The sequence below is a fragment of the Buceros rhinoceros genome, unplaced genomic scaffold (assembly GCF_000710305.1).
Source record: "Buceros rhinoceros silvestris isolate BGI_N320 unplaced genomic scaffold, ASM71030v1 scaffold27474, whole genome shotgun sequence".
Taxonomy (NCBI): Eukaryota; Metazoa; Chordata; class Aves; order Bucerotiformes; family Bucerotidae; genus Buceros; species Buceros rhinoceros.
In genome coordinates this window covers 1-16,760 of record NW_010409258.1, presented here as the reverse complement: position 1 = coordinate 16,760, position 16,760 = coordinate 1, and the positions used below count along the sequence as shown (strand labels likewise).

At 41.8% G+C, this 16,760-nt stretch overlaps 1 protein-coding gene across 1 annotated transcript; it reads right to left on the bottom strand.

The window, feature by feature from the left end:
- Window positions 1–7,412: 7,412 nt before the first annotated feature.
- On the bottom strand, window positions 7,413–15,727 carry LOC104488021 (chromosome unknown open reading frame, human C14orf79). Its single transcript, XM_010135191.1, has 5 exons — window positions 15,329–15,727; window positions 11,979–12,127; window positions 10,332–10,461; window positions 9,006–9,119; window positions 7,413–7,577 (listed from the first exon to the last, which is right to left on the bottom strand). Exons 1-5 carry the CDS (start codon window positions 15,725–15,727, stop codon window positions 7,413–7,415), a joined length of 957 nt encoding a protein of 318 aa, XP_010133493.1.
- Window positions 15,728–16,760: the final 1,033 nt, after the last annotated feature.

Sequence of the window (16,760 nt, the reverse complement as noted above, 5' to 3'; positions counted from 1 at the left end):
AGCTGAAATGCTTTAACTCTTTCCAGTGCTTCGTCTAAGACTGCAGATCTTTTTGTTTCGTTTGGGTTTGTTTTTTTTTTTTTCTGGGGGAAAGTAGTTCTAACTCATTAAGCTGATCCTTTGACAGTGACCTAGCTGATTTGTGAAATCGAGGGTATTCAATGTTTAAAAACTTTTAAGTATTTACAAATGTAATTTATATGTAGATTGTGCAATTTAACATTTTTCTGTCAGTATTATGTGCTTAGATTTTTGAATAATCTTGGCGTTCTTTAAATTAAAACTTGCTATGTACAGGTAGCTTTTTAATCTGTTTTGGAAAACACTGTCCTTCAACCCTGCTTTCACTACAAAGTTTAAGATGATTTTTATGTGCAATATTATTTAAAAAGATACACATTTGTACACCTGGCATTGTGGAAAGAAACGCTTCAAACCTAAAACTTCTAGCACCTTCGGAGGATGCTCAAGAGAGTCAACATTTCTGTATCCTTTAAGAAACAAAGCCAAGAACGCTCCTTACACCACCAGTGCTTACTGATTTGAACACTCCTGAAGCGCTCACCGATACGGGGTGAGTCGGTGCTGATGACCAAGTTCTGTTGTGCGGCTGTGCCTATGAGAGCTCAGGGCTCTGACCATGCAGGTGCGGCACCAGGGCTGGGGCCTGCCTGGGCATTGGAAGCAGCTTGTACTGGGGAAGGAGGGGGGTGTGTGTACAGCAGGTGCGTATACAAGTGTCTAAGCACCCTCATTAACTGAAGGTGAGATTTGCAGTAAGAACTATTTTTCCGTAAGACAGTTTGGATACTGTTTCAGCTTGAACTGAAGTCTGTATTGATCGTTGCTATTGTCTTCTGAACTACACAGTTGCACATTAGTTTTTGGTTTGTTGTTTTTTTGTTTTTTAATTATAAAACTTCTACTTTGTTCTTGAAAGCTGCAGCACCTGTCTTGTAAGAAAATTTGCAATTGTAAAAGCTTTGCTTTGGTTTGTTGATTTTTCTGGTGGGTTTTTTTTTTTCTGTTGTTCTGTTGAGACTTTTCACAAATGGGGCATCGGCAGAGGGGGGAAAAAAATGTGTTGCCTGTGTGTTGCATCTCTCAGAAGTTGAAATCTTGGCCCTGTGGCAGGTGCCAGGGTGTCATCTTGTATTTCTAGTCTTAATGATGCTGTGGCACACCTACCGTGTGCAAAGATCTCCATTTCTTACTGTGACTATTTTGGTTAACAGTTAGCTGCCGATAACAGTGTGGTACCCCAAACCAGTGGAGAACCAGTTCAGGTCACATCCTCGCAGCCATCTGGGTTGTTTAGCAACCGAAGGGTATAAATGTATTTATATGCATATAATGTATTGATTCTAATATAAAATTTCTGATCTAAAGTATTTTGAATTGCTGGATAAAGGGATTTGTTTGAAGAGTGTATAAATAGTTCTTGAAGAGGTACAGCTTCAGAATGTACACAGATCGTGCATTGTGTATAGACTACTCTGGCTTTTCCTCAGCCTCTACTTTTGTATTAAAGATATGACTGAATAAGTCCTTGAAATATTAAGGGCCTTCTGCACTGTGATGAAGCAGAGTTGTGGTTAAAAATGTCTTTAAATTCAGTGATGAGGGATGAATTAAAAGACTGCATCTAATTTCTTCTTGCATTTGAAAATATGGAATGTTACTATGCAGTAAAGATATTTTGGTATGATAATTGTATCATGTAGCAAATAGTGAACACTTAATAAATCCACTTTCCTTGCAGCCCCGAGGGGAACATAAGCGAAGACAACTTGCTTTTCAGCATTGACAGGCTCAAGTTTTTTTGTATACTTCAGGAAAAGATTAAATTGTTGGTAGGTGTTTTATCAACAATTCAAAATGCAGTTTTTGTTCAAGTGCTTGCTACAGAGCTCTGTTTCGGATTGGTTGCTTACATCACAGTGCCAAGACCGTAATGGTTTGTAATGCAGTTTGGTTATGTATGGAATTACGTGCAAAGGGAAGTTTAATTTTTAAATATGCACAAACTAATTTTAAAATCCTTCCATGTAAAATGAAGTTAGAGGCTGGTTGTGGTGGACCTATTTATTGTATGTTTGGAAATAAAAGCCACAGTTTTGCAGTTTAACCGTTTATATTTTTGAAGCCTCTTGTATTTGACTGTTTTAAAACTAAGAAAACCGTGGTACCTTGCCAGCCTTTGGTCCTTTACTCACGAAGATGTAACATTTTCCCAAAGTGATTGCTTTTGCACCTTTTTTCATTTTTTTTCCTTCTTTTCTCCCCAGAAATCCTGCATACCGTACACAGCCATGCTCTTACAGAAATTGCACACAGCAGCCACCCTAGCAGGCTTCCGCTTAAGCTGACAGATCCCTTTATGAAGGCTACAGCTCAAGCTGGGTGCCTCCGAAGAGGGACTCCGAGCTGAGAAATCCCATGGCAATTACACGCTCACCGTCTAAGTTCCCCACACCTCGCATGATAATTCGTAATATTGAGGTCTGGGATCTTCCTGCTTTTCATTGGCTGGGTTTGTTTGCAGTTTTGTTACTAACTGGTTGCTAAGTAGTCAGTGTGTACAGTATCACATGCTCCCAGGTTGCCTTCGGCCAGTGCTGTAGTTGTAGCTGTGTTGCCATTATGGTTGTTACTGTTCATATACCACCATCTGTAGGCTTTGCCCATGTCAGCTATGAATATGAAGCTGTTAGCCTTGTCTGCTCTAGCTGTTAGTGTTTCAGCTGTTAGCTCTGAGTTTCAACCAACTTTTTCTACAACTTCACGTGCCCTTTGTGTGTCCTGTCCCCACAGAATGAGGGATGGCCCACAGAGAGTGCTGGCTGGCAGGGGCAGGGGGGTTCCAGTTACGAAGAGGTGACGTGTTTGTTAACACCTGGTTGTCCTCTGGTTCAGGCCTCAGCTGCCCTATGTTGTCCTCCCAGCCTGTGCAGCTCCAAGTGTTCCTTCAGGGGTTGCCTAGTTTAAAGCAAGTGTCAGATAAAAGCGTCCTTGATGCGCAGACTGTTGATTACTTCACTTGTATCCTTGTCTGTCTGGGACAAAACCACTGCTACTGGGTGCTAGGGGGAGGTTGTTGCTAGTCTGGGCTTTCACAGATTACACCAGCAACTTCACGTTTAACGTTTTCCACCCTCTTCCTGCTGTGAACCTCTAAAAGGAGATCCTGCAAGGAACTTCATTTTATCGATGAGACTGTGCTGGCTGCTGCTTACCAGGAATTCATTCTGCCTTTTGTCCCACTGACCATGGCATGAAAACCTCTGGTCTAGAAGTAACTCTTCAGAGAAATCTGGGGTGGCTGCGAGGCGGTTCCCACTGTGACATTAGCCCCGTCACTGCGTTACTGAGCAGGGCTCTGCCGATGGTGCCGTAGGGACCTGTGTGTGGACTGACGGGTCTTGAGGTTTGGCAACGGAAAACGCTGCCCTTTGAAGGTGTGCTGCGGTTTAGTCTTTGATGAAAATACTCTGGAGTACTGCTCTTACTGCCTGAGACTAACAGCGGGGTAGGGTTTCGTATACTTCAATCCGTTTCAACCACGCTGAAGGATCTGAACTCGGAGCGTGCTGAGCAGCATGTCTCGGTGCAGCGCTGCTTCAAAACATGGCTGGCTGGGGAGAGGCAGGTACTACCCCGAGTGCCCTCCCTAGCTCAGTGTTCTGTATGCTGGAAGCGAGACTTAGGAGATGCAACTTGCCAGCTCAAGCTGTAAAATACACAAAATAACCCGTCCTTAGTTCTGGGAGGAAGATGAGTTATAACTCATTACAAAACTAATTCTGAGCTATTAAAACCCAATGTTAGACGTGAAGAGTTACGCTGTTAGGATGCAGAAGTGTTTCTATAGAAGTACGTATTATTAAAGCAGATGTTAAGGGAAGCTGGAAGATATTTGGCAGCAAAGTACTTGCCCAGCATTCACAGGCAACTTGCTTTGATGGAAACAGAGAAAAACTTTGCAACTTCATTCCATGCATTTTTCCCTCATTAGGAGCCATTTATCCCAGCGGAGTGCTGAGCCAGGCTGGCTGTGCCTCGGCACCCGGGTGTGCTCTGGGATGGCAGTTTCGGAGGTTCTCATCCGCGTTTCAGAGGAAGACACTTCTGCTGGATGTGACTGAAGGGAGCCTGTGGCAGCTGCTGGCCAGGTGCCTTGTTCTTCTTTCCTTTGACTCCTCCAGAGTGGATCTGGCAGTTAAATGCGAATCCACAGAGCAGCTTGGGGTTTAGCAGCCAGTGAATTGCGATGCAGCCCTGGTTTAGCCAAATTCCCCACTAAAAGAGGGGAGGACTATGAAAACACATCTTCACTATTACAAAGATTGGAGAGCTTTTAAATCCTGTAATGACCCTGTACTTTGAGGAGCACTTTTAAGCTCTTACAAGATGTTTTTGTGTGTTTGTTTTTCCCCCCAAGCCTTCTGACAATGTCCAACCAATGGTGGGCTCATGGAATACTTAAAAATTATCCTAGGGTCTGGAATACCCCCACACCTTTTTTTTGTTAATCAAATTATTTGGACCTTTAAAAATAAATCTACAAACACTAGCAACAGGCTGTTGCTAAAACAAAACTTCCCCAACCTTTGCCTTCCTACTCTGCACAATTTTAAAGATCGTTCGTGGAAATAAGTTCCCTAAAATTCTACTTAAGCCTTTGAACAGAACACACATTGAAATATTTTCAATCTTTCACAACAGGGTTGGGTTTTTTGCAAGGCACTTTGCAGTGTTCCCTCTGCACAGGAAACGTTTCCGTGTTACATTGCCGATGTGAACTTTTTAAAACTTTGTTCTACAGGTGCATTTTTCCCTCTAATCTCAGTGGAAGAAAAAGGTGTTTGTGTCTAGCTCTGCTGGCCAAAGCTCTTACCTTGCTTTAGTTTTCACGTTTTCAAAACCCTAAGCAAATGTCAAACATCAATGGTATTTGCTTTCCACAAACAGAGGGTACAGTAACATGTTGAGTTCATCAAACTCAGTATTTCACAGCTGAGAGCTCGCAACCAGGATGAGAAATTAGGAAATTCCTATCTTAAAACGTACTGAGATGCGAAGTTTTATTTCCTCCGTGCACTGTTTCCACAGCATAAACAGCTGCTGCTCCTCGGTGCAGCCGTGCGTTTGGAGAGCGGGTGCATGGCAGTGCTTGGCATGTGGTGACGGGTGCCCAGGAAGGCAGGAACGAGGAAATGACTAAAGGAAATGAACAGCCTGTACTTGCGCAAAACACCCCAGAGGGGTTTCCGGCACCCTGGCTTCCCAGGATAACAACAGCAGGCAAAGCTACTTTATACTGTGCGATACACCTGAAAACAGTCTCCCTGATCACGCTCTCATCAGCCAACAGAAACAGGAGAGCCGTTTTCCCTTGTGAGTACCCCCAAATATGCAGATTCTGACAAATACCAACGAGGGCTGGAGGGCTGCCAGGACTCCACAACTTTGAGGATGATGTGAATTACTTCGTCATTTCAAACCTGCTAGTCTTTATCTCTGAAGAGATGATGAACTTGTTCATCTCAGACTGGTAACAGGAGTCAAAAGGACTCTCGGTTGTCTTGTGCAGCCCATGTCTACAGACAGGAAGGGCTCAGGTGGGCCCAAATCTCCTGTCCAAGAAAGAAAGACCTGAAATGTGGAGCCCATCACCTTTGCAACCCCAGCAGGTTTTTCCCCCTGCACTGATTCACAAAGAGCTGAAACTTTTCTCAATCTGTACCTTGGACAGGGCTATAAAACCTGTTACTGTGAGAGAAAGATGATGCAGTCACCCTTCTCCTGGGGTAACAGTGCAAAACATTCTTTGATGCATTCATCTGACATTAGGAAAGGTGAACCTGAAAGCCAAGAGGGGGCCCTGGTGCACCAGCCGGTGCTATATGTGCTACAGATTGCCCTGTCGAGCCCCTCTGCAGTGCCCTGCTCCTCTGAAAGCATAAAAATGGGATTTTATTTTTACAATTGGTTAAAGTTTATTACCAAACGCAACTATCCCCCATTTATTGGCAATTTACTATTTTGTGAGTTTACAATTACAACCTATTTAATACATGTTATATCCTCTGAAAGGCTTACAGTGGAAATCAAAAATTAGTTCAAATATTAAAGTGAGAAAGCGAGCACTGCTCTTGGATCCACATGGCGGTTTCAGTCGGGCTGCAGAACTCCCTCCAGGGTCGGGGAAGCTGCTGAGCCGCTCTGGATCAGCACTGTTCCAAACGGCCTGTTACTGTTTACAGGCAGTTGATCCTGTGCTAGTAGCACTGAGGTGTCATAATCACACTGAAGTTATTATAGCAATTGTGATTTCACTGCTGAACTGATCGTGTGTTGGAGTCTGCCAGTGCTCTGCAGTATTTTTAATTCTAAGAACAGAACACGCACAGCATTAAATAATAAACTGATTTAGTTTGGGACTCCTGCTTTTAACACATAGCATATCAGTCCCCATTCCTAACAACTCTTTAAAATAAAAACCCACACAAAATTCTCATATTCAGAACAGCCAAAGCAGTACATGGATTAGTGACTTGGGTGGAAGCTGCTGCCATTGGCAGGGAAGCACCGCGGACTCTATGACTGACCGTGAAGCACATCCCCTCTGGCACTGAAGCATGCAGGAGATGGGCAATACAGTCGCTAGTTACTATGACATTTTAAAAGGCAGCAGTTCACAGCATTGTGCAGTGCAAGTCCTGAAGTGCTGCTGCTCAGTTTTAACGAGCACAGTTGTGCACGGTCAAAGTGTCTGGGAGCTGAAGAAGTCCTGCTAAAATCAGCTTCAGAGAGGCAATTTATTTCAGTTAGAAACCAATGCCAGAACAAAACGGTTTTCTACCCTATCACCGCAGTAGGCTTTGTCAGCCAGAAATAAAAACAGTTTTACTTTCCTAAACCCCAGTGAAAGCCACCAGATGTAGAAGGTTCTTCTCATGATGTTCAGCAGTGGCAAAGTAACAGATCTCAGCTGATGCAAAGTGGACCAAATATGAGGAGAGATGGTGACAAGGCACAGTTCACAAGACGCCTGAGGGGTGTTTAGATCTTGGTGGGGAAATGAGGGTTTTGATCAAAGAGGCAGTAAGGCCTGAGAGCTCAGGAGAGTAGTCCGCCCGAGTATCTTCAAAGTGTGACTGCAGCCGGATTTACTGTAAGAGATGTGACCCTGCCACAAGACTTGGCAGGACAAAATGATGACACCTTTCACTTCACAACTAAATATATTCTAATAATGCAGCCTGAGGTGCCTCATATACAGTAATACGTCACTTCCCTAAAGAACATTTGCAGTCTGCTGTACCAAGCCAGTAACAAAATGAAGGTAAACTGCATTCAGTTCAAAAAGCAAAAAAAAAAAAAAAAAATTGTCTAAAGCTGCATTTGGTTCAACAAACACCACTGAAAAATTTCATTTTTAGGTTGTGTGTAGCGAAAATGTGCTTTTTCCTAGGGAGTGTTACATATTGCATGTTTTCATTGGATGACACGCTTCTCAAAAAGAGGTTACAGGTGAAGAGATGACCATGTCTGGCATCTGATGATACAGAAAGCTGAGAGAAAAAGAAAAACAAAGTTATTTTTTTCCATCCTACAGTAAGTTAATCACTTTGCATACTTCAATCTAATTTTTACACAGTTTTAATAAACATAAAATCAGCCTAAGAAAAAAGGGCATAACTGGGAAGATAAATGGAAAACATCTCACTATGTGATTTAACTTAAAATGAGAAATGGCAACATACTTTTCCTAACGACTTGACTTTGAGACACCAAGCAGCAGGGTTGGTGCTCTCCCTTCAGATGCTGCTCCAAACAAATATTGTCCATTTACCTTAACGTTGTATCATGATTCTTTTGACTTTTACTCCTTCATCATCTAATTTGAACTGTCTCTCCTTTGCTAAACTGTGTCTCTGTGTTTCACACATCTCCAAGAGGGTGTCGGCTATGGTGATCCCGCCCTCACGCACGGACTAATTAAACGAGCAGAACTGCATTGTGAGGGAACAGGCCGGACAGTCCCTGTGGTTTTCTTTCTGAGTTCCCCAGCCTAACGTCTCGTGTGTACAAGGCTCCCAGAACGGTTACACAATTTCATCGTCTAGTGCAGTAAACGGAACAGAACAGAGCAATCAAAATGTGCCCCAAAACACGCATCTCCACAGTGGCAACAGTTCCTCAAGGTTATTCTCCTCCAGAGAAGGGACCTTGGGTTAAGATTATTCATCCAAAATACTTTGTTAAAACAGAATGTGACTCATTTGTTTTCTAAAGCAATGGGGAATGGCAGAATTTTCCTTCCAACTTGCAATTGCTTTTGCAAGACAGACACAGAGCTTATTAAGGCCTGTTGGACCAAAGACATGAACTCACTAACCACAAAGCGTTTCAATTTAATTTCTCTGTATGTTTTGTAACACATCTTAAAACCAGTAATGTTCTCAAATCCTTGTATTGTAGCATCAGTTCTGCCCTCCTCCTTAAGCAGCTCCTGGTTTCCCTTTGAGCAAAAAAACCGAATCTGAATCATTCTGAATATCTGAAATGCAAGTCCGAATGCAATTTCTTCTCCCAGCTTTGCCTCCAATGTCTCTCTTACCACGTGTTACCAGGGGTGAGTTACAATCATCGCTCTCAGTGATCAATTGATCCTTCTACAGACATGTTCATCTGCCTTTGTCATCAGAGTATCCTGACTACATTTCATATATCGCTGCCCTCTCTCAACCAATAATTTGCCCCAGAGTCCAGTTTATGTAACAAATAACCTTATATTTCACTATCCCCCATATTAAGTTGCTTTGCATTTGGTACATTATGTCATACCTTTTCAGATGATAGGTTTCAAAGAGCAAAAACCAACTCCACATCCAAACAATTACATTAGGACATATGCTAGAACAGCTGGCTGCAGCACAGAGGAGCATGTAAACACACACTGTGCTTCTCCAAGTTCTCACCTTCAGAGCAATTCTTACCTTGGTCTGGATCACTGCTTTGCAGTCATTAATACTGAATCCATCAAATCTGAAGTCCTCGTTATCTTTAACATTTGATTCCTCAAAAATGTCATCCTGGCTCTCTGAAAAGTCCTAATAAAACATAATTTACATTTTCTTTACAAATTTCTTTCTGATCTCAAAGCATATAACCTAAAGAGAAGTTTCTCTCAAATAACAACAACCACTAAATTTTACTGTCTGAAGCCATATTTTGATTTATCACGTGCCCCTCTTGCATTAAAACAATTTTATGCCAAAACAAGTTCTACACACATGAATCTAATTGCCAATTAATACAAAAGCCATTTCCATTTAAGATTAACCTTAACCTACAGCAGAAGATAGCTGAGAAATACATCTTCATCAGCATTCTTAAAAGCAATATGAGTTTCCAGTATCAGAAAAGAAGTAATGACATAAATTTAGCTACCTGGGCATTGATTTAATGCTGGTGTAACTACAGACAAGAAAGGAGCAGAAGGGGAGTTTAACTATGTTGGAGGAATGTCCTGTTAAGGTGGAGAAATGTCTCTCCCATTAAGTGACAGTGCAGAATAGTTCCTAAACCTTCAGCGCTGTCATTGTATCAAAACTGAATGAACTGTCCCCCTCCCTGTGCTTCAGTGATCAAATTATCAGTTGAAATACTTACTTCTGAAAACCATGTGAAATTCATCCCAACTAAATAACTAAATCACCATCTCTGATACCTTCATGTTCTCCAAACAAGAGAATAAACAGATACTTTTTTTGTTGTTGTTGAGATCTTTCAATGCTGTTGGTTTGGTCTTGATTCAATTTAAAACATATTCTACCTCGAGCCTGGCAAAACCAGATAGAATAATCTAAGGAAAAGGGAAGTGGGACACACTTTCAGTTCCTATACAGTGAAAACATCCAGTAATTACTTTAACAGCCTTTCCAATTCAAATTTGATTTTCACTTAATGGAAATATATTAGAGGCTGACAATTTTCTCATGCTCTGAGCAAAAAAGAAAACCATCTCACGGTACACGCATCTGAAAGCTAATTCTACATCTGTACTGAAGCTGAACAAACCACTGAACAACAGGGTGCAACATAGTGGAGGCTTCAGTGTAAAGATGATCAAAATTTGATCCTGCACAATTTCATAGTTACACATAATGATGAGAAAATGCTAAACTACCATTTTAAAAGGCTCTCTGTAAAAAAACCTTATGACTCACCCAGCTCTAGTTCCTCAGGCATCTGCATTACAGAAAAGCAGATCCATAACCAAGTGTTTTTGCTGGCATACTAGCAAACCGTTGTTCAATTACCTTTTGATTTGCATCTATTCCAAGAACACTCAAGAGGTTTTCTTGGCAACGAGATTTACTCCAGGGATGTCTTAAGCTGGGGGTATTATCAAAGTCTCTAAGCATTCTCCATATGTTTTCAGAATCAATGCTGGGAAAGAAAACACAGTTTGAGGTTATAAGGTGTACAAAGTTTCCAGTGAACATATAGAACTTGGTTATTTTCACCACACACGGTCGTGTACTAGCCTACCTTGATCTAAGAAAGCAATTTATCTTAAAACTCTTTCTACATTCGTTCAACGCTATCAACCCAATGTACTAATAAGCTTGCACGACAACTAACGGAAACAAAGTCAACATAACTATGTTTGGGCTTCTCAGATAAGAGGTGCACTAGAAGCGTATTTCTGGGATTGTGACATGCCAACAACTTGCATTATTCGATTTCTTCTGTGAAACGAGGGTAGAGTTCAGCCCTGTTAATTCTGCACTTTGCATTTTCTGTCTCTCAGCCTCTCTCCTTCCTATCAGCCATGCTTCTCCACTGCGGTGGCCTGCTGCCCAGGGGGTCACCTGCATCTGCTCTGGACATGTGGGCACTGCAAAACAAGCCAAAAACCACTGCAAAACACGCTACTGAAATGGTGAGAATCAAGAGTTCCCTCTACATCATACTTTGGGTTCTTACGTTGCATTCATCCTATATAAATCCAGTCAGTTTTTTGCTCAGTACAGGATGCAGTTATCGTTGATCTTAGTTATTCACCACAGTTTTGTCTGTAGTTGCTACTCTGCTATAATACTACATACATAACCTATTTTACACCCACCCACCCCCATATTTCTCCACAAGTTTGAGGCTGATGAAAATGCAGATATGAGGAACTTGCCGAAAGGATGCTCATGTTAGGTGTTTTAACTACATTTCTTGTGATTCTTACAACACTTACAGTCTGACCCAGCTTTCTAGATACAAAGCCTCAGATTTTGCAAAAGTAACTACAGTCCTGCTCAGTAACTACAATACTGCTTAGAAGCTGCTGACCCTTCAAAAACAACCATAACTTACCTAGAAGTGTTCCAGCTGTCTTAAGAGAAAGCTACCTTAACGATACTAACTATTAGCAGAACCCCAGGAAAGAAGCCAGAGGCACCACAGGTTCTGCAGCACATCTGGTTAAACATGAGAAGCTACTACCTGGGAAAACTGGGGAGGGAGAAAAAGAAAAGCCGGAAGGTTGTCAGTAGAAGCAGCAGCAATGCTTTGGCCTCAGATGATGGAGAAGTCAGTCAGATATGTTATAAAGAAAGGAACAGGAAGAACAGGCTGCCTGATGGGTGTTGTGGCATTCCAGAGGCTTAGTCATAAGAAGGCACACCAAGAGCAGGAAAAAACCCAAGGAGGAGTTTGTAATTTTGATGTAGTCCCTTCCTTGATTTCCAAAGGCTAAACCACAATCCATTTCCTTTAACACCTCAGTACAAAACTGGTATGATCTATATGCTGAAGAGCAGAAGAATTAAGAAGATATTTAAGTTCACCTACAAGTACCACTGATTTTTCAATTATGAAATAAACAGTTTTAGTGCTGAATAACTTTGTGTTTGGTTTTTTTTTTTTTTTTTTTTTTTTTTTTTTTTGAACTGTTGATCTAAACTCATTACCAAAGTTGATTCTTCATAAGTTCAGGAATCCCAACATCTTCGTTATTTGTATCAAGTACTTGATCTAAGCTTCTTACGCTCTCTCTGGACTGTGATACAAAGACTTCTGGAAAGCCCAACTTAAATATATCCTCATAGCTGTGGTTTGCCTAGAAAAAACAAGAGTTTTATTACATGTCTTATACAGCCCATCTCCGCAGTTCATGAAGGACCTAGTCCAAAGACTACAATGCCACAGACTGTATTATTGTTTTTAAAGTTTGTATTAATATTAATGGCACAGAGGGACTGAGCCTATAGTTCAGTGTTCTGAGTATTTACCTAGAATGAGAGGAGAAGCAGTAAGAATCCAAGAGTTTCTGATGAACCTTAGTCTCCAGCCTCCCAGTTACCAAGTTATAGACTGCTTTGCCTATTAGCACTCAAGAAGACTCCTGCTCAGCTAATTCAGTCCAGGTTAAAATGATGAATACATCAGTTCAGAAGCTTGTTTTGCTAACTCAGTATCTGAAGACACCTAATTCAGCCACATGTAACACAGCTACTAAACGTTATAGTTACGAATAAACACTTGCACTGTGTAAGTCTGCACAAAAGCTGGGGTGAGTACGTCCCTAAATCCTTGCCTTTTTGCACCAAACCTTTTCCAGCCTGTGTTAAAAAAATCAGAGCCAGGCTTACATACTGTTCATCCTCCAGCAGTGAAGAGGAGGAGGTCTGGAGGACTGAACAGGCCTATAGGAAGGAACAGGGTTACCTAAAGACTAGGAAATGCAAATAACAAGGGAAAATTTACATAATTTATCTCCCATCCTAAATAGCTGTTATGATGCCATCTGGGCTAGAAGCTTTGCCCTTTTATTCCTTCAAAGAAGGAATTACTGCAATTTTCTAAATCAAAGCAACTAATTGACTTTGACACCCTGCAGAGGGACTGCGGTCCAGGAGCAGCAATGGTGTCTGAGCAGTAGAGGATGACACCAGTCAGTTTGTTTCTTTGCGTAGCAATCAACAGTTTAATCTGAAAAACCTAAGAGTGGATACTCCGTATTTTGACAGTTTCATTTAATCACGATTTGAACAGCTGAAACACACTGAGGTATTTCCAGTTTCATTATACTGAACTCAGACAAGTGCAGTGAATACCGAGAGCACGGATTTAATCTCATGAGTGGGCAAAATCCACAGAGCTGACAGAAGGCTTCTGTACTTCAGAGCATGCTTCTAGAAATAGAATTTGTGCTCCTCACTGCTCCCTCCTGAAGTCAGTCAGTCTTGCATAACTGCCTCTCCTTGAAGGGCAACTGCTGGGACATTCAAAGGCTCCTGGGTAAAATCCTTTGAATCTTGCCCGAAGTGTCAGAACACTTCAGATTTGTAAATTAGTTCAGGAGACTTAACTTACAACGGGGGTGCTATATGGAATAAAAAGATGTCCGAGGAGCAGAATTCTGTGCGAGCCCACTTGCTAAAGCATTCATGGAGTCATAGTCAAGCTAAAAAAGAATCCTCCAAAGTAGGTACCAACACCAAAATGGGACAGGAGCTACGGAAAAGTCAGGCAGCTGCTCTCAGCTCTAGGGTGAGGGCAAAGTTAAAGCCACAGAAGCATGAATCGAGGGAAGTACAGGTCTGCCTCTTTCGTAATATCTTCTCAGAGCTGTGACATTACTCTGACAGTGTTCGGGTCACTGGTTTACAGTTTAGCCAAACCAGATGAAAAATGCAAGATTTTGTTACTGTCCAGTGGGTGTTTCTAAAGCAAAATTTGGGTATATGACCATTTACCTTGTGACTTTGTACTAATTATAAAAATACGGCCGCACAACTTTCACATCTCTGCTGTTTGACTAAATCCTCTACATCCTGTCAGATACTCCAGTGCTTAAGCAAGTGCACTAGTCCCTCTCACAAAGGCCAGTATTTGAAGAACACATTTAAAATCCTTAATTCAATCATGTAGGCAAAATATCCAGCTACAGCAAGGAAACTTAGAGATTGTTTTTATCTTAAAATGCATGATTCTGCTCCAGACTGACATCATTTAATTAACTGAAGCATTAGACACCGAAGGTCAGACCTCTGACCTCAGATATCTCTAGAGGTCCCTTCCAACCTACCCGGACTTTTTTCTGCTGACCACACAGAAGACAGAGCCCCAGCCTGAAGAGTTTATGAACTCCAACAAACAATACACACAGCACAGGGATGAAGGACAAGCTACCCATATATTCTACACCCAAAGAGATCTGCAGCTCTGCAGCTGTTGCTGTACCCAGAGACAAGAATAGACAAGTGGAAGCTCTAGGCACGGTTAACTTACTTAGCTCGTACTGGACATTTTCTTTTGCCTTTAATAAATGCAAAAAGAAATCAGAGGCTTCAGTAAGGTTAAGATCTGCTGTACTCTACTGCAGCTCCAGTCATTACATACTCTCTTTTTTAACTGAAGACTTCTTGTCCCCACACTAAAACTCATCTCACAGACTACAAGCAGTAAGCTCTTACTGCTTCTGGTTAACCCGGCGCAAGTCTTACCTTGCTCTCTTTTTTCAAATGTTTTAATTTAGCATAAAAGTGGCAAGAATGAGGACGCTTTGTTTTGTATTTGTACATTCTTATTTTCCTTTTGTTACTTTGCTTCACTGTGGTGATGCACGTTTGGAAACACACTAACTGTAACAAGGTATAACCCTTAACCTGAACTTTTTTTTTTGTGCTGATAAGGACACCTTATGTTATTTATTCAGACTGTTAGTTCTTACATTGTATGAGAGAATGTAACATTCGATGCTAAGAAGTGAATGATATTAAATTATTTCTATTCATTTTTTTGTGTCATTAATGTACGCCCGTAGTGGGTGCAAAATTCCAGAAAGACTGTTGGATTATTCAGGCAGTACGTTAAATAACTAAAGTTATTGTTTTGCCCATTTCTAACTCAATGTTATGTTGGTTTACTTCAACAAACTTGCAGGCAACTCACTCAATTTTTGTCCACCCTGTTTTCATTACCCACCTACCCGATCTTTTGTATCCTGTGCTCATTCTTGCCTTGCTTGTAAATTGCGTGTGCTTCAGGGCAAGGTTCATCATTTCTACCTGCTTACTTATTCCCAGAAGCAAAGCAGCGCCTTACACTCTTTAAAGCTCTCCAGCAGGAGACTTAAGTATTTGTGAAACACCGCAAAGACGCTGCTTTTGTTCCACTCCAGTTAGCTGCAAAGTGGCTTGACAGCTCTCCTTGTACACTGTTATCCTCTCTGGAGGAGACATTCAGATACAAATCCTGAGATGTAGGAAGCAGTAACACAAACAGTTCTGGTCTTTGGTTTGCTATTAACACGTACCTCCTTCAGAGAGCTCGAAGCCTCCTGTAACCCACTGCGTGGTGATGGCTCAGAACAAACGTGGCCAGCAGAAGTGCTACGACATCCCCTGCTGAAGTCCATATCGACTCTAGAAGTTTTTGTTGACTTCACCAAAACTTCAAAATTATAACTGAATCTCTCCGATTCGTCTAAGGACTCCTTGAAGCCTTCAAAATCACCCCAGGAGCCACTGGGTTCTGAGGTAGCCTGACAGCTCTCAGAAAATCCCTCACTACTCCTCCCTTTGCCACTCGCTACAGGGAGGCTTTGCTGCATTACTTCAAGATTAATAATTTCTTCATTATACGTCCTTTCATTCAAGTTACAGTCACTTTCATCGAGAGACATACCACCTACTTCAACTACTTTCAGAGACATCTGGTGTGATGTATCAGTGAGACTTCCTACTAGTGACAGGTTCTGCAGCTTTAAGAAAAAGTCACTTGCTGAAACCTGCACTGCAAAAGAGGCTACTGAAGTTCAGCTGCATTAGAAATCTGAGTATTTCCAAAACGGAACCAATTTCTTCATTTCACCCCAAAGAACAGTAACACGGCTGAATTAAAACAGGATGTCCTTCAGCCTCCCCTCCAGTAATCAGCATGTGCATGTTATTCAGTCTCACTTTCTGTGTAGGATATCAGCCTGCAAAGAAAGAATTATAAATAAATACTTCTGTGATACGGGCTGTGTAGGAATAAAGAAAGATAGCTGATAAGGTAGCAGAAAGAACGCTCAGTTTAAAATAAACACATTCCAGTATTATACAACTGAAAATCTCTGTAGGCAAAATTATTTAAAGTTTGCACTGAACTATCTGCCCACACCACAAACAACTCATTAAATTAGTCCACAATGTTCAGAAAAAACGTAACAGAAGTTGTTGGATATCGATTTGGTATACAGGAGACAAGCCAAAACAATGACAGACAATATCCAACACTTACTAAACACTTCTGTAACTATTTAATCCACCCTGCGCATACTGAAACAGAGCTCTTTTTGTTTGCCCGGGCTCTCCCTGTCCGAACGATTACTGAAGGGGGGAATGCGACCTGCAGCCACACGGGAGCCGGCCACTTAATCCTGCGAAAAACACAGTGCTTCCAACTATTGAATCAATCAAGGCAGATTTAATGAGTTCAGCTGGGCATCTGTGAATTACACAGGCAATACTGCAGTTATCACTTCAGGTTAATCACATCTCTAGCATTTTTCCGACTGACAGGCTGCTCTGGGGAGCCGGTTAGGGGCTACACTTGTGAAACGCTCGCCACTGTCAGGCATTTTCTGTGCTTCACAGACAGAACAAACCTTGGTTTGGTTTTCTTCCCCCCAGGCTCACCCCGAAAGCGGCCCAGGAGCACGGGGACGGCTGGACCGCCCGCCCCGCAGCGGGGCTCGGAGGGGC

What these genes read in the sequence shown, in the direction of transcription:
- LOC104488021 (XM_010135191.1), bottom strand. Translation starts at nt 15,727, where the DNA reads ATGTCTCTGAAAGTAGTTGAAGTAGGTGGTATGTCTCTCGATGAAAGT. An exon ending in CTTATGAAGAATCAACTTTG is followed by an intron (nt 10,462 to 11,978) that starts GTAATGAGTTTA and finishes TTTCTTTCCCAG; the next exon opens with CATTGATTCTGAAAACATAT. An exon ending in AAGCAGTGATCCAGACCAAG is followed by an intron (nt 7,578 to 9,005) that starts GTAAGAATTGCT and finishes TTTTTCTCTCAG; the next exon opens with CTTTCTGTATCATCAGATGC.